The sequence below is a fragment of the Ilyonectria robusta genome (assembly GCF_021365365.1).
Source record: "Ilyonectria robusta strain PMI_751 chromosome Unknown BGZ61scaffold_1, whole genome shotgun sequence".
NCBI classification, from domain to species: Eukaryota; Fungi; Ascomycota; class Sordariomycetes; order Hypocreales; family Nectriaceae; genus Ilyonectria; species Ilyonectria robusta.
In genome coordinates, this window is record NW_025764435.1 from 2,179,728 (window position 1) to 2,196,584 (window position 16,857).

Sequence of the window (16,857 nt, forward strand, 5' to 3'; positions counted from 1 at the left end):
CGTTCCCGGGCTTAGACCAATCCTCCCCTTTTTTTCCGCTTCCGGCGAGCTACGCCCGTCAACGACACGCGCCCGTGTGCCGTAAATCGACAGTCGCCACCTCGTCGAACAAGATATCTTCACTCGACGGGACCTCCTTGCTACACATCAGCACCATCCTTCACCATGTCGTTCGTAACAGCCAAGTCGCGCTTTACAAGGCTTGATGCCTTCACCAAGACCGTTGATGAGGCGCGCATCCGGACCACCAGCGGCGGCGTTGTCACCATCGTGTCGCTACTCGTCGTCGTCTTCCTTGCTTGGGGAGAATGGGCAGATTACCGCCGGGTCGTGATACACCCGGAGCTTATTGTCGACAAGGGACGAGGTATGTACAGCGACTCTCATTTGTTCAGCATTGATTGCCAATGCTGTGGAAGGGTGGGGGATGGACAGTCGAGGTTGGAGGTAGCTAACAATATCTCGTGTAGGTGAACGAATGGAAATCCACCTCAACATCACCTTCCCCAAGATGCCCTGCGAGCTCTTGACTCTGGACGTCATGGATGTCTCCGGCGAGCAGCAGCACGGCGTCATGGCCGGAGTCAACAAGGTCCGCCTCCAGCCCCAGGCTCGCGGCGGCTCCGTCATCGACGTCAAGTCCCTCGCCCTCCACGACGAGTCGGCCGACCACCTCGACCCTCAGTACTGCGGTGGCTGCTACGGCGCCCCGGCACCCGCCAATGCGAAGAAGGCCGGCTGCTGCAACACCTGTGAGGAGGTCCGAGAGGCATACGCCTTGGCTTCGTGGGCTTTCGGCCGTGGCGAGAACGTCGAGCAGTGCGAGCGCGAGAACTACGCCGAGAAGCTGGACGCCCAGCGCGAGGAGGGCTGCCGTATTGAGGGTAGCCTGCGCGTGAACAAGGTCGTGGGCAACTTCCATCTCGCTCCCGGCCGCAGCTTCAGCAACGGCAACATGCATGTGCACGACTTGAAGAACTACTGGGATGTGCCTGAGGGCAAGTCGCACGATTTCACCCACACCGTCCACTCTCTGCGCTTCGGACCTCAACTGCCCGACGAGGTCACTCGCCGCATTGGCTCCAAGGCCGCCCTGCCCTGGACTAACCACCACATGAACCCCCTCGATGGCACCCACCAGGACACCAAGGACCCCAACTTCAACTTCATGTACTTTGTCAAGATTGTGCCCACCTCGTACTTGCCCCTCGGCTGGGACAGCTCCGCCCTCAAGCTTGGCGGCTTGCTGCAGGATGAGAAGACTGGCCTGGGAGCCTATGGTACTTCTGACGACGGCAGCCTTGAGACTCACCAGTACTCCGTCACTAGCCACAAGCGAAGCCTGGCTGGAGGCAACGACGCGGCTGAGGGTCACGCCGAGCGCCTCCACTCCCGTGGTGGTATCCCCGGTGTCTTCTTCTCCTATGTAAGTCTTAATCTCGACATCCGCTGAAGACGGAACTGGTAGCTAACATGGCACTAGGATATCTCGCCTATGAAGGTCATTAACCGCGAGGAGAGGGCGAAGAACTTTAGCGGTTTCCTGGCTGGTCTCTGCGCCATTGTCGGTGGAACTCTGACCGTGGCTGCTGCGGTTGATCGAGGATTGTTCGAGGGCGCCGCACGTCTGAAGAAGCTTCGATCCAAGGATCAGTAAATGGGAAAAGGACGAAACATATGCGGCGGAGTGGGAAGTAGAACTGGAAGGGCAAGTGTAAAGTTGTAAACTATATTACAGCCCACTGCAACATGCATAGGCTAGGCGTTCTGGAATAGCTGGGTTTTAGTCAAGACAGGGGTTTTTGGAGTTGATACATGGTCGCGTGCTCGTCTCCGGAGATCGGCTCTAAAAGTGATGTGCATGTTATTAGTGAAGCCCGAACCTAGCCAAGGCTGGCGATCGATCCTCTTGTCTTGCAAAACCGAAGCGGCACATGTATTGATGGGCAAGAGATGGAGCTAGGCGGGCGCCGGCAGTCGAGATGAGGCGATGACGGCGGGGTGGAATTGGGATCATCCGTCTAAGGCACCCTTCTCGATGTCGCACGGGCCTGGGCGAGGGATATGCGGCTGTTTCTCATTCATCAATTGCGCGTGCTCATTGGAATTGCTGAAGACGGGAGAGCTTCCATGACCAACTGAATCTACGGGCTAAACACGCCACCATGGAGGTGGCGGGGTTGTCATCTGTCGGATACGGGCTCATGGTTGGCCAGATAGACTTGGGAGATCCCAGACGGGGAGATGAAGATCAGATCAATTGCGATCACGTTGTGCACGCCAATGTATGCCCGGGACCAATTGATTCCGGTCCCACGAGGTTAGCTCCTGGATGGGGCATCTCTGGTCTCCCAATGGATACTGATTCCTGTGATATTAGGGGACGCGGCCACCTCAGCGCAGGGATCGTGGCTTGCGACGGGATGCGTGTCATTGGTGGGTGTTGCTCGGGGGCATGGATGAGATGACAGAGAGATGACATGTGCGAGGGCCCTGAAACAGATGAGCCAGTTGAAACTGGGGACCTGGGCTTGGTGACGTCGGCTGCAACAGGTTACAGTAGAGCTGCTTGCTTTGACGTTCGGTAGCGACAGGTCTTGCATGCCATTGCGCCCTGTGTGATTGGCTCAGATTGAGATGGGACGAACATTGGAAACTCCTGCGAAGAAGCTGGGTGGACGAGACTGTCTCGAGCTATTGAATCTGATTGAACCCTCGACGAGCCGGGGAACGGCATGGGTCCTCTCAAAGTCGCGTCTCCAGTCTTCCTGGAAGCGAGTAGACCCAAGATCAACCGAGCAAGGCAGGGTAGCCATCGATGACGACGGCTCCGGGCATCAGGGGACCGTTCGTGTTACTCAAAGGCGCCGCCCTGTCGTCAAATGTCGTGGAAAGGTGCCATCTCGATTATGCTGGACCCCGCCAGTATCGCGGCATTCCGTAGTGAGTTGTAACACAACTTGGCTTGGTTGGACAGGTGGATCGTCCTTTCGCTAGACAGTAGCCTGGCTGGGGGTCGGACAGGAATAGCAGTCAATGGCTATCTCCCGCAATGTCAGAAAGTTCCATTTTGCTGATCTCTCACTCGATGGACACGCATGCACGTTGCCTCTGGCTCGAGTTGGTCTTAGTGAGTTGGTGTTGTACTAGGCACTACGTTAGTGTCCTGGTAGGCTGCTGGAGTTGCTATAAAAAAACCATGCACCTGGGGCACAGCGGGCGGGAGCTGGCCCAGCTTGGGGGCTACGTGCTGTAATGTTAGTTGGCCTGACGCATCATAGAGGCGAGGTTGTGGACTGCGTGGTGGACTGCGTGGTGGCCACTGTGCGACAGGGGCAACTTTTGACATGCCCGTTTCTGTCTGGGTTGCATACCAGGGCTCGTAAATGGATCGCCACCTGCGACTCGAGCAAGACCGGACAGGTTTTAGCATGTCGGGAACGAGGTCGCCGAAGGCTGAAGGGAAAGGCGGAGGCGGCCTGACAAGGCACGGAGACACCTGGAAGGAGGCGATGAAGAGGCTCGGTCGACGATGCTCGCCTGTGAGAGGCTCGCTCCTGTTCCGCTGGCAGAGAGGCTACACAAGCCTCTGACAGACCTGGTAAGAAGAGGATCCTCAGGAGTCAGGTCCCCGTGTCGGCTGAGGATGACCGGGGGTTGCTGCAAGGCCGGGCTGTCAAAACCATCCACCACTCATCTGTCGTTGCGAAGGGGAGGGACCGAGGCCCGACCGGCGTGAGGCTTACCAGGCTCTCAGGAGGACCAGCCTCAGGCCCACAAGACTCGCGATATGTCGGTCCAAGGCGTCCTCGACTTCCACGGCCAACGACGAATTACAACAATGCGCCGGGACAGAGAGAAATGAGAGGTCATGGGACGGCCAATGTACCCCAGACCCAGTGGCCGCACAATCCCCTGCCGCACCACGGCCCAGAAACGGCTTGGACTCTGGAAGCTGGTGGAGTCGAAACAAGGATTCTGCGGGCCAAAGCTCCCCCCCGGAAGTTGAGAACTCGAGACCCAGACCAAACCAGAGCGACCAGGGGAGGGATTTGAGCCGATGGTGGAGAGATTGGAGAGAGGAAACCCCTTCCAGTGGCCGTTTTTGTTTTGTGTCACCCGTGTCACGCACAGAGGCCAACAACCCTGCTCGCCTCCCCCCTTTGCGCGCCAGCGCCTCTCTGCAGAGTGTGCAGCGGCAGCCGCCACTGTTTCTGATGATGGTGCTGCTACGTAGTCGTGCTCCGCAGAGATGCATCCGACATGTGCAGTTCCCTTTGGACGACGTCGGCGGCCATGATTCCCGTCTTTTGACCTCGTTAGCTCCGTCTCCACACCAAGGTTATTAGGCACCTAGTTCGTTTAGGGAGATACCGGTCCCGTTGGCGGGCTCTGGGGGGAAGCAAAAGACTCCTGGGTTGAGGGCAGCGGACCAAGGGGAAAAGGGACAAGCGCATTCATCCTGTGTCGTATAGACGTATACGGATAGCATACACACGGGTACGATAGGTAGTACAGTATTGGGGAGTGCTGCGCCGCCATGTCCTGAGTCGGGTTCATCGTTTCCTTGCATACCTGACGATCAACAACACGGTATCCTCCGCGTACTTGCTGGAAGAAGCATTGGGGCTTGGGAAGAGCCGATCAAGCACCCTCTGGTGAGTCGGTGCGCCGCATTGCAGCACTGCATATCAGCATTGCACAGCACAGACACCCGGTGGAGCAGACATGTGGGAGCCACCGAGCCACCGAGCCATCTAGCACTGAGCACGCTCCCCCCCTGGCCCGGCCTGGCCTGGGGCCTCATAAGGTACCCATGCTTTGCCATGCCATGGTGACCATCAGCATAACCAGGTGCTAATAAGGTAATAATGCCCCCTTGGAGTCCCCTGGAGCGCTGGCCGACGCTACTCGGCCGCTGGAACTTGGCCTTCGGAGGTTACACTGCACGTACCGCCCCCCCAGTGCGACCAGCAACAGCCAAATCAACAAGCCGACAAGACCTAATAAATCACATCCAACTTCCAAGGGCCCGTCATCTGTGACCCAACCGCGACCCATCTCTGACCCATCTGTGGCGTCCTCACACACCCACTTCTACCGTTCTACCGCTCTACCGCGCTGCTTCCCCCCATCCCATTCTCCTTGCCCGTCCCCATCCTGGCCGTTCTGCCCCCCTCCCTCTCCACTCTTTCCACATCGAATCCATCGTTGTTCTGCACTGTTGCACTGTTGCACTGTCCGAAGGGTAATTAATTGCCTTGTTTGGTTTGCGCTGGGGCGGTAACCTCCAAACCAAACAAGGCCGTGTCCCCAGAGCTACCGCGAGTCGCTGTACTCTACCAACCCAGGTACCTACCTTACCTACCTGTACCTTAAACCTTGGGGCCATTACGTCCTCTGTCCTACATCTTCCCGTTCTCTGGTCTCTCTTGTCTCTCTTGTCTCTCCTCAAGGCGTGCGTGCCATCATACACACCCAACACTCGTTTCTCCTTGTCGCTCTCCTCTCTTCCTGGACCGCCTTCGTACTGCCTTCGTCGACCGAACGCCTGTCGTCTTCTCTGTCGCCATTGTCGCCATTGCCGCTCGCCCGTACAGCCATTGCCGCTTCCATCATCATCGCCCCGTCACCCCACGAGACGTCGACGCATCAACAACATTGCACTGCTTCCACCATTCACACACCCACCAAACGTCACTCGCTCCCACCTCGTTCCATCGGCCGCATCCTTCGGCGCCTGCATAGCACAGCCAGCGCAACACCTTCTTATTTGGCCGCCGATCACTTCTGGCTTCGTTCCACCCAACCGTCCATCACTCGACGTCGGTCGCCTACCACCTGTCGCCTCCCAATGCCAACCGGCTTTACCTGACATTCGTTCCTTGATGCGCTCGTCATATTACTTCGCCTTGTCCGCCACTCCATCGTTCTCTAAGAGATAGCCCTTGGGCCTTACATTACGCTGCATCACCTGACGACCGTCAACACATATCCCAGCGCTACGACCCAACCGACACCAGACGACGAAGCCGCGAATTCCAGTCGTATCTTCTACTGCCGTACGAGCACATACTCAGTCGTATTCCTCTTGACTCTGGATCCCACCGATTTGCCTCTGCATGGAAACAACCCGTGCCGACTAACTAGGGCTCCAACATTGAGCAACCGACCATGGCATCACGCCCAACTCTTCTGGACCTGCGGTCCGATTCGCAGTATTCCAACCTTTCCAACATTTCCAAGCCTTTGCGCTCCCCTCGCCACCATGTCGCCGGCGAGGCACCCCCCGAACTCTCCCCTTTGGATGCTTTTGCCTTGCAGAGCCGATTACTTGCTAGACAGCTGCAAGAAAGCGCCAAGGAGGGCAACCGGATGAGCCGACTCCCACCTCTGACCGTAGAAAGCCCTCTGGTCGTCCAAGGCCGCTCCGAATACTTTCGCTCCATGTCCCAGGACTCTGCCTCCGAGAGTGGTGATTCCCCTGGCCCTAGTGCTTCCGGCCTTGGGCTAAGGACAGAGCTGGAGGACGCTTTCGCCGATGAGTCTGATCGTCCCAAGTCTATGCATCCTCGAATGAGCCGGATACCTCCCACGCCCGATGAGAACGTCCCCGCGATTCCTCCTCGTGATCCTTCTCGAGGCCGCAAGCTGTCGCAGATCGCCGAACCAGACCCGTTCTTTGGCGATGCCCGAAGAGAAAGATCTCCCTCGCCATTGCAAAGCGAGACTCAGTCTCACCAAGATCGACAGGCCGAAACCTCTCCCTCCCGAAAAGAAGACTCTCTTTTTCTGCCCTCGCAGCAACCCAATGGCTCTATCAGTGGCTCCCCTGAGAGATACAAGCAACACTCATTTGACGAGCTGGGTTTGGCCCCTCCTCGTGCTCTATTTCCCAGGAGATCCTCGAGCATCATGTCCTCGCCGCTGTTGCCAACCGACGAGGAAGGTTCCGGCAACATGTCTGGCTCATTCCATTCCCTCCCACCTCGAAAGCTCTCTTCTGGAAGTGCCGCGTTTATCAACCCAATGATGTCGCCGGCCCTTGGGTCTTTCCGGAGATCGCCTTCTGTGGGCTCGGACTCCTCCGCTCTACCTCGGCCGTCGTTTAACTTCTCGCGCCCGATGAGTAGATCTGGAACTCCTGCCATGGATTCTCCTTCCAGACAGGCGTCCTCTGATAGCCAGCCGTCCTTCATTTTAGCTGACGATGCTGCTTACACACCCGTGAGCATGCATAGTGAGGCCTTTCTAGACTCACAAACTGATGACAAGGGAGCACCCTCGTACATATACTCGAAGTTCTCTTTGCCCAGAGGAAAGACGCTTCAACGATCGGAGGACGACGAGCAGCTAGAACAACATGAGCATCCCATGCAACCGATGCAGGCGACGCACCCACAAGCATCCTTTCATTGGGAGCAGCCGATGATTCCTCCAAGCAACGTTCAGCGTATCAATACTAATATTCCCCCATCGCCACCCCACCGGCCATCCAGCTCATCTTCAAAGACAGTCCCTGACGATGCCCTTATTCCCCTCAGCCCGCTACCGAGACCATCCACGGAGCTCAGGAAAGTGCACTCTGAGAACTCGCCTTCAGTGCCTTCATTAGAACCGTCACCCAGCCTGGGCATAGGACGCGCATCTGAGGATTCCCCCAGAGGCCGGGGCAGAATGCCAGTGTCCACCAACACAAGTGACACGGCCAGCACTATACGACCCCCGCCCACGCCTCGCTCAGTGGCGCCAACCGCCTCTGAGATGTCTGCTGAGGAACATTTGGCCAAGGGAATAGAGTGCCATGAGAACGGCTCACTAAAAGAGTCTACGTATCATCTTCGGTATGCTGCTAGGCTGAACGACCCCACTGCAATGCTCCTGTATGCGCTTGCGTGCCGCCACGGGTGGGGCATGCGTGCAAACCAGAAGGAGGGAGTTGAGTGGCTCAGGAAAGCCGCAGAATACGCCAGTGTCGAAATCGCAGATGGCGAGGATCAGGTCAAGGAGGGCAAGCATGTTGATGTTGTTGAAAGAAGGACGAGGAAAGCTCAGTTCGCCCTGAGCATCTATGAGCTTGGCGTGAGCCATATGAATGGATGGGGTATCGATCAAGACAAATCACTGGCCTTGCGATGCTTCGAGATCGCCGGTAGTAAGTATTTCCGATCAGATCCCCCGTGTTCTGTACTAACACTTGCCAGATTGGGGCGATGTGGATGCTCTAGCTGAGGCCGGGTTCTGCTATGCACAGGGCATTGGATGTAAGAAGAACCTGAAGAACAGCGCCAAGTTCTACCGAATGGCCGAGGCGAAAGGAATGAGCATGGTTGGTAACAGCTGGTAAGTCTTGAGTTGTTGAACTGTAAATAACCAATGACTAATCTATGTGGCAGGATCCACAAAGCCAAGTACAACGAGGACGACACAGATGCAGCCAAGAAGGACAAGAAGAAGGCTCGGAGCAAGTCCCGAACCAGAACCATGTTTGGCCGGAAGTAAAGCCGAGGGCCAACACCATCGACATCACCAACACACCTACATAATGATCATGAACTCTAACATACCCATCTAATCGGAGTTTTGGGCGGCTGTATCACATCACATTGAAGGTTTCTGGCATCTGAGGATGGACCTTCAATGTGCTATTTGCACTACATTACACACATCTTGACATAGCACACACCAAGCAACTTTCATCTTGAGGTTGCTAAGGAGAACGAAGGGCCAATTGAGCATTGGGACTAATCGCTTCTGCGTTTGTGGGTGCTTATTGCAAGGGGACATAGCGCTGATTTATCCCCGTACGGTCGTACGGGATGGCTTTTTAGGTTGCAAAACAACCTGGTGCGCGGTCACGCACCATCCAGGTTTTTCTTGTTCATCTTTTGTACCGTTTCTTTTGCACATAGAGGCATTTTGGAGGGAATAAAGGCCGTGTACAGGAAAGCACGAGACTCATCGTTTTTGGAAGGGGTTTCATAGGTGCGATCATGGAGACTATTGCAAAAGTGCAGTTGCCGTATCACAATCCCGGATCAAATGAGGACCAATTCAGTGCTCCAGTTTCTAGCTTGCCTGAATGCGTTATTGTTATTACAAAGCCATGCGCTCCCCATCTAGTAGCCCAAGCGGATCCAGCCCATTTAGGTGTCGACATCCATCTTCTCGTCGTCAAGAGGCACTTCCTCCACGGTGACGTACCGGCCGATATCGTTCTTCTTGATAACCTTCTCGTTCAGCACCGCTGTCGTGCCCTTGGGGAAGGCATAACTTTGCAGCTTAGCACTCTTCTCGTTGGGCTTGATGTAGTTCCGCTTCAGCGTCGTCTTGTCCTTGGTGATGATGGCGACATCCACGTTGGATCCGGAACCCAAATCGTTGAAGATACCAGCCATGATGGCGTCACTGGTCAGCTTGATGGCATCCGCCTCGGTCATCTTGGGCTTCCACTGGGTCTCGAACACACTCATGGCCGCCAAGCTACCACTGCCCATGGTGACGTAGGGCAGCTTGTCGGTGCTGCCGTGTGCGTGGACGGTGAAGAGGTGGGTGCCGGTGGGGTCGCAGCCAGCGACGACCAGGTAGGCGCCGATATGGCCCTGGTACCGGAAGAGGTGCTGCTTGAGGAGGGTCATGCAGGTGACGACGCGGGGTTTGCGGCCGGTGGAGAGCGAGTGCAGCTCGAGCTGGGAGGAGATGAGGGCGGTGGTGAACTCAGTATCGGCGGCGGTACCGGCACCGGCACACCAGATCTGGGGGGAGATGTAGTGGAGCTTCTCGCAGTTCTTGTCGGCGACGATGGGGCCAGAGGTGGCTCGGGTATCGGCTGCAATCTGTTGATGGAGTGTGTCAGTGCTGCTGTGCTGCGCGAGGGCGGAGCTGTTGTCGTTGGGTAGTGAGATGGACGGCCATCAGGACTCGGTGGGAAGCTCGGCATTTGGAGTTGAATAGGCAGGGAGAATGGGAGGAGGAGCACATACCACGACACCGCCGTCAAAAATGCATCCCACGATGGTCGTACCAGTGCTGGTCGCCTTGGGGAGCGGTACTCCTCGGGCGTGGAGGGCCGCATTGCGGTTGTAGTTGGAGAAGTCGAAGCCTGGCATCGTGGATGACCTCGTTCCCCCGGTTTAAAAATCCAATTCAGGCGTGTGTATAGAGTCGTATTGGAGGCGGAACGTCAGGGACGTCAGTCGTGGCAGATGAAGAACTTTGGGGTATCGTCGTGGGCGGTCGTTGCAAGTGCGAGTTGAGGTTGACAAGGCAGAGCTGATGACGAGGCTAAAAGCTGCCTCCAGACGCACACACACACGCAGTTGAGCTTCCCGCGAGAGACACGCCCCCATTGGCTAGCCAGCCACCCACCAGGCTGCACTCAGGGGTGGCTCGAGCTCCACCCACGTGATGTAGGAAGGAGCTTCCCAAAAAGTTGCTGGCTGGGGGAAGGCGCCGCGACGGGAACGGGTTTGCAGGCGCATTTTGTTGCGAAGTCATTTAACCTTGTTTTTCTTCTCAATAAATCTCAACCTCAATCGATTCCCCCGAAACATCCACAACTAGCCACCGGATCCCCACCGTCTCGTTGATTCCTAGGCGCTTTTCATTGCTGGGTTCGCAGCGCCAGCGCTGGCCAATCACGTTGCGCAGCGCCGTCCCAGAAGCACGGGTCCCCAGATTATTGCCCATCAGCCAGCCGCGCGACAGAGAGCTGATCCCCCGGTCGCCCAACCCGCCCCATGCGAAGGGCAAATTTATGAACTTCGGGTCCTCTCTCCACGGCCGGCTACTTTGCTTCAGTCATGGCTTTCAGCTTTGGCAACTCCGGAAACGCCATGCTTGGAAGTGCGGCGGGAGCAGGAGGACTGAATACAGGACCTGATTTGGAGACTATCCAGACAGAGGTGAGTCTGCTCCTTGCATGTTGATTTCGTTGTATGCCTGCCTGTTTGTTGGCCAAGTATCCTGACCATGATCTCGACGCGCAGGCTCTCGGATTCCTCTCCATCGCTGGCGACGCGAAAGTTCGTCTAACCTCATCATGGCCGTCTCTACCTTCTTCGACTGCGTCGCTCCTCAGCATCGCCTCTCGAAAGAGCCTGGTCGCCGCCGCTGGACCCGACCAGGTCATCCTCGCCACGACAGAGTCCGTCCGTAAAGCCTTCGAAACCCCCAAGAATGGCGACTCCGACATTCGCGGGTTCCAGCCCCAGCTCAAGATCCCGATGCCGATGCGCGTCTCCCAGCTCTACTTCACAGCTGATGAGAACTACTTGATCCTGTCAGCTGAAACCGGTGGTGGCCTGGCCGTCTACGAGGTGCAGAGCCTTCTCCAGAACTCGACGAACTCTGCCTTCGAGCTGTCAACAAACGGCGAGACCTTGAGGGCGTTGATCCCTAACCCGACGCCAGAGAAGGCAGAGCTTTGTGCCATCGTGACGAACAATGGCAACTTGCACATGGCGAACTTGAAGGAGAGGACGATCAGCAACCCTCTCAAGACCCAAGTTAGTTGTGTCAGCTGGAGCGCCAAGGGCAAGCAACTATGCGCCGGTTTGGCGGACGGTACGGTGCATCAGATGACCCCGGAAGGAGAAGGAAAAGCAGAGATTCCTAAACCACCCAACCTGGGCGACTGTCATGGTAAGTTCGGCGGAAGTCAGATATGGGCACTCGCTAACCTTTGTGACAGTGTCAACTCTTACGTGGTTGGAAAACAACTTGTGGCTATCGATTCATACATCCAACAACGCGTCGCCGCCGACGTCCACGTATCACATAATTACTCGCCAACCACCGTCCTCGTTTACTTTCCAAAAGCTTACCGATCCCGTTGAGCCCTTTGGTTCAGAGAAGACCCCCCACCACTCGATTTTGCGACTTCGGGACTTCCCACCTGCAATGCAGGACCTTCTCATTGTGTCCTCCACTGCAGCGACTGAGATGGGAGTTTTGAGTCGTTCGAGCACGGCTCTGGCTACCGACAAGCCCGCTGAATCCATAACCGGCGTCTTCACAACAACGGAGTTCTTGGACGATACTAAGCGACCGACGCTTCCAATGACGGATTCCATGGACGACTCTACTCCGGTCGGTGTTGCGCTGGATTTGTCAGGCAAAGACAAGGTCTACAAGCCAATTCCATCCGACGTGGAGCTCGAGGAGTCACCAGGACCTCTCCCCGGATTCTGGGTCCTGACCCACGAAGGTGTTCTTTGCTCGTGGTGGGTGGTCTACAACGACTCCATCAAGCAAGGGAGCACGTACCCGGGCCTAGCCGCTGTGGAGGGAACCGGTTCCGCTTCTGCGCCAGCGCCTGTGGCACCTGTGGTGACTTCTGCATCCCCATTTTCCAATGCTGGCGCCTCGGCCTTTGGTTCGTCCGCAAATGCTCCTGCTGCATTTGGTGCCTCATCTCAGCTCGGTCAGAAGTCTTCTCCATGGGGAGGCGCTGGCGCTTCCGCCGCGGCACCTAGCACAGGTGGCGCAACATTCGGTTCAAGCACCTTTGGTTCACCCAGTTCCGCAGCCCCAGCGTTTGGCAAGCCAAGTGCTATTGGCTTTGGCCAGTCCTCTCAGTTGGGCGGAAAACCGTCCCCATGGGCGACTGCATCTGTCGGCACCGCTCCAACTTCAACCTTTGGACAGTCCGGTTTCGCCGGCTTTGCGAAAAGCGACAGCAACAAGAGCGCATTCGGCAGTGCATTGACCTCATCCCCATCGGCCACACCCTCATCAGGAGGTTTTGCGGGCTTCTCTGGCCAAGGTGGCTTTGCGTCCGTGGCGAACAACAATAGCAGCACTGGTAGCGTTTTCGGCAGCGCAACTAAATCATCGAACCCATTCGGATCCAGCTCCAACGCAGATACTGCTTTCCCGCCCCGGCAAGATAAACCTTCTGGTGGTCTCTTTGGCTCTACTCCTTTCAAGCTCGAGAGTTCGTTTAAGCCGGATCCATCTGCGAAGGAAGACAACGCCAAGCCAGCTCCGTTGTCTGGATCCTCTTTGTTCGGCAATGCCTTTGGCTCGGCCCTGACCGATGCAGCTAACAAGCCCGCGGTCTCGACGCCCACTACTGCTACTAAGGATGAAGAGATGGATGCGACGGAAGAAACCCCGCAGGCCAAGTCGAAGTCATCGTCGCTGTTCCCTGCACAGTCAAGCCCCGAGTCTACCACTCCCACATCAACTCCTGCCCCTTCAAAATTTGGCTTTTCCACCACACCTGCCCCTACGACATCATCAATCTTTGGTCAACCCTCGAAGTTTGGTGCCTCTAGCGGTGGCGGTGGTCTCTTTGGTGGCTCGAAGCCGGACACACCGAAGCCGAGTGGAGGTTTGTTCGGATCACAACAAACAACCCCTAAACCCAGTGGTGGTCTGTTTGGGCAAACCCCCAAGCCAAGTACCTACACTGGCATATTTGGTCAGAAGTCGGAGATGCCTAAACCCGCTGAGGATAAGAGCCAAGGAATGGGGGCACCGCAGATCAAGTTGGAGGAAGAATCACCGCTCCCCCCTGACTCCACCAGCCGGAGTGCCTACCCCATCGGCGATTCATCGTCGTCGTCAGCGACATCCAACGCCCCCAGCCAGCCATTTGGAGCATCGACCGTCTATTCTGATCCGGACTCGGCCCCGCTCCCGCCGGACTTCTTGTCGGCACCAAAGGCCGCTAAATCTGGGACAGATGCTCCCTTGCCTCCCGACTTCACCAAACCAAGCAAACCTACTGATGCTCCACTGCCGCCGGACTTTGTCAATGTTTCTAAGCCCGCTGCTACATCTAAAACCCCGGAGGATGCTCCTCTGCCACCTGACTTCTTGAAACCATCGAAGCCTGCGGCTTCAAATTCAAAGGCAAATGATGCGCCCTTGCCTCCTGATTTCGCCGTCCCGAAAGTGCGGTCCAAAGAGCCTTCCATGGTTCCCTCAGTCCCCGAGAGCAGCGATGATGACAGTGACTTGGACGAAGATGAGGACGATGATGCATCGGAAGGCAGTGGCATAGATGTCGCAAAGGACCTGAGCCCTAGTACATCTGGTCTTACCCCTACTCCAGGATTGACACCACAGAGTTCCTTTGGTGGCATAGGCGGAATAACTCCTGCCAGCATTAGACCAGGTCAAGAGACATCTCGCCCTCTCTTTGGTGAGCTCAGCCGCAATGCGCCTCTGTTCCCGCGACCAACTGCGACCAGCCCCCGTTCTCCAAGCCCTATCCGCGGTGCGGTGCCTAACCGCGTCATTCGGACTGATGCCACGAGATCAGTCAGCGCCCCTGGTATGGCGTCACAGCTTTTGGGAGCCAGGAAGTCTCAATTTGGATCCTCCATTGTCAATCGGGAGCCTGCAGCCCCTGCGGATGATCCGTTCATGGTTCAACATAGGAAGATCAAGGCGCGCCAAGAGGCCGAGGAGACCCAGCCGTTGGTCGATGAAGAGGATGACGAAGTGCAGAAGATCCTTGCATCTGAGGTTGAAGGCACCTTGCGTCTGCATGAATTCATTGCTCATTCAAACATGGCACCGCCCGCGAAGGAAAGTGTTCCAAGTCAAGTTGAAGCAGTCTACCGCGACATCAACTCGATGATTGATACGCTTGGTCTGAACTCTCGAACTGTCAAGTCGTTTATCAAAGGAAACACGGAAGACTGCAAGGAGGGTGGTCGTAACAAAGATGACCTGGAGATCTCTGACGACTGGGTTCTGTGCGAAATTGACGATCTGGGTGAGGTCCTGGACACTGAATTATACCCCGACCTGGAGAATGGACGAGTTCGTGACTTGGCCGATAAGCTCGAGGCATGCCAAGAACTTTCCAGGGAAATGCACCGTCTCCGCGCCAAGCAGGGTGATCTTAAGCAGATCATTATGGTCAGGTCGGACCCAGATCAGGCTGATGTCACACGGTCCCTACCGCTCAGCGCTGAGCAAGCGACCCAGCAGAACGAGTTGAGACGGGAATTTGCCAGGTTCTCGAAGCTGCTAGCTGAAGCCGAAGAGGCCCTCACTCTACTCAAGACTAGAATTGTCACAGTGTCAAGTGCTTCAGGCAAGGGCAAGGCGAATGTGCCAACTGTGGAAGCTGTGCTTCGCACCATCACCAAGATGACTAGTATGGTTGAGAAGCGAAGTGGAGATATTGACATGCTGGAGAACCAGTTGCGAAAGGTTAACATTGGCTCTACAAACCGAGAAGGCTCGCCCATGACCCCCCAGGGGAGGAAGAGCGTGATGTTCTCGCCCGAGTCTACACCAGTGCGAAACCCGCGCCACAGCTTTGCTGGAAGCATCTCGCTCGGAGCTTCGGTGAGGGCGACGCCACCACGGAAGAAGCTGAGTGGATTCAGCAGGGAGGAAAAGGGTGATTTGATGGAGAAGAGGACCCGCAGACAGGCCGTGCTCCAGAAACTGAAGGGAAGCGTCGAGAAGAAAGGTGTCAATGTATGGACCATGGAGGATATTGAATAAACAACAGCGCACTGGGTCGAGAATGATTTTGGGGATGAATGGGACATGAAGAAACTGTAGTCTAGATATTAGATAGTGTATCAATGGCCGGAACGAATATATTTCCGAGATATTTCAATCCCTGGGTTGCCCATTGCGTTTGGGTAAACGAGGGATAGTATGGGTGATTGTTGAAGAAGTGAAATTAATTGCAAATTATGTACTGAGAACTTGACATGCCCGTTGCCCAACTCCTGAATGAACATGACACTCAATTCCATGGCCTTTTCAATTTCGGGAACATATCAAACGGTGGGCGCCGAAGGTCGAATGGGGAGGCTGTTATTGTTTTGGACCTCTGTCGCAACCTGGACCTTGGAGGCAGAGGGTCGCTCGTTCGAGGAAGACTTGGAAGGGATGCGTGGAGCTTGTCTAGGCTGTTCCTCCAGCCTGCGTTCGAGCTCTTCCTTGGGTGTGCCACTAGAGAGTTGTCAGGATATTTTTCTGGTATGGGTGAAAATGAGGAGCCAAGACATACACAACGCGGCAGAGCATGGTGGCGTGGTAGTGGTAATGCAGGAGGATTGGGATTGAGATTGGGTCGGTTTATGGCGTGACTGTTCAGGAAGAATTGGACAAGACACTCAAGAATCACTGCCGAAAAAGCTGAGGTCGGAGGAAGGGAAGGGCCTCGACTTAAATACCATCCGACTTACTTAGGGCTGGATCCTCATAGCTCCTCTACTTGGTCTAGACCTCCGATTGATTCGGGCAATGGTGCGCAGCAGGGAACATGGCGTGTCAAGTGTTTGCGAGAGAGGCGTCGCTGACGTCGACTCGGGCCAATGGCAATGCAATTGGATATTCAGGGCGGACGCTTGCTACACCGGCATCTCTGCCGGTTCAACCGGAGACGGCGAGGGGTCAGGTGGCATTTTAATCGATGTGGTTGACAAGCTCGATGATTGACGCTGATCTTGTGCTTGGGGCTGTCGAGACGGGGTGTGAGTGGCGGCACGGGACATGCATGGATGATCGCATGTTAAGGTAGCACTACGTAGGGTGTTCGAGGACTACCAATTGAGCCCCCGCAATGGAGAGAGAGCTCCGATGAATGAACGAGGTCACCGGAGTCTGCTGGTACGCCCAACCCGGGCCCATTTATCCATCCCATGGTGCTCTTGGTGAGTCAAGAGTGTGTACTCGCTCGTCTGCGGGTGATCATTGTGCCACCGATGATGAAAACCATGACGTGTCGAGCTCAGAGTCCAGGTACTTCTCCTCCGTGTACGCTCTGGAATCGAGCATGTAACTTCAAGCCGGACTCTTGCACCGGCATGTGGAGCCCCGGTTCGCATCCGGGATGGAGCCGACCTCTCGGTGAGCAGGTGTGGGAACCTCGGT

General features: G+C 56.0%; 4 protein-coding genes across 4 annotated transcripts; 3 read left to right on the forward strand and 1 right to left on the reverse strand.

The window, feature by feature from the left end:
- Positions 1-165: 165 nt before the first annotated feature.
- Positions 166-1,657, forward strand: BGZ61DRAFT_525557 (endoplasmic reticulum vesicle transporter-domain-containing protein; the record flags this gene model as incomplete). Its single annotated transcript, XM_046252790.1, has 3 exons — positions 166-367; positions 471-1,426; positions 1,484-1,657. 3 exons carry the CDS (start codon positions 166-168, stop codon positions 1,655-1,657), a joined length of 1,332 nt encoding a protein of 443 aa, XP_046112212.1.
- A 4,517-nt stretch (positions 1,658-6,174) lies between these two features.
- Positions 6,175-8,502, forward strand: BGZ61DRAFT_470870 (uncharacterized protein; the record flags this gene model as incomplete). Its single annotated transcript, XM_046248137.1, has 3 exons — positions 6,175-8,155; positions 8,205-8,343; positions 8,397-8,502. 3 exons carry the CDS (start codon positions 6,175-6,177, stop codon positions 8,500-8,502), a joined length of 2,226 nt encoding a protein of 741 aa, XP_046112213.1.
- Positions 8,503-8,739: 237 nt separating this feature from the next.
- BGZ61DRAFT_15742 (proteasome subunit beta type 7 precursor) lies at positions 8,740-10,125 on the reverse strand. The gene is made up of 2 exons (XM_046237425.1): positions 9,984-10,125; positions 8,740-9,836 (listed from the first exon to the last, which is right to left on the reverse strand). The coding sequence occupies exons 1-2, from the start codon at positions 10,107-10,109 to the stop codon at positions 9,147-9,149; spliced, it is 816 nt and encodes a 271-aa protein (XP_046112214.1). The 5' UTR covers positions 10,110-10,125; the 3' UTR covers positions 8,740-9,146.
- A 377-nt stretch (positions 10,126-10,502) lies between these two features.
- Positions 10,503-15,531, forward strand: BGZ61DRAFT_582583 (nuclear pore complex subunit Nup159). Its single transcript, XM_046256290.1, has 3 exons — positions 10,503-10,904; positions 10,989-11,643; positions 11,693-15,531. Exons 1-3 carry the CDS (start codon positions 10,803-10,805, stop codon positions 15,472-15,474), a joined length of 4,539 nt encoding a protein of 1,512 aa, XP_046112215.1. The 5' UTR covers positions 10,503-10,802; the 3' UTR covers positions 15,475-15,531.
- Positions 15,532-16,857: the final 1,326 nt, after the last annotated feature.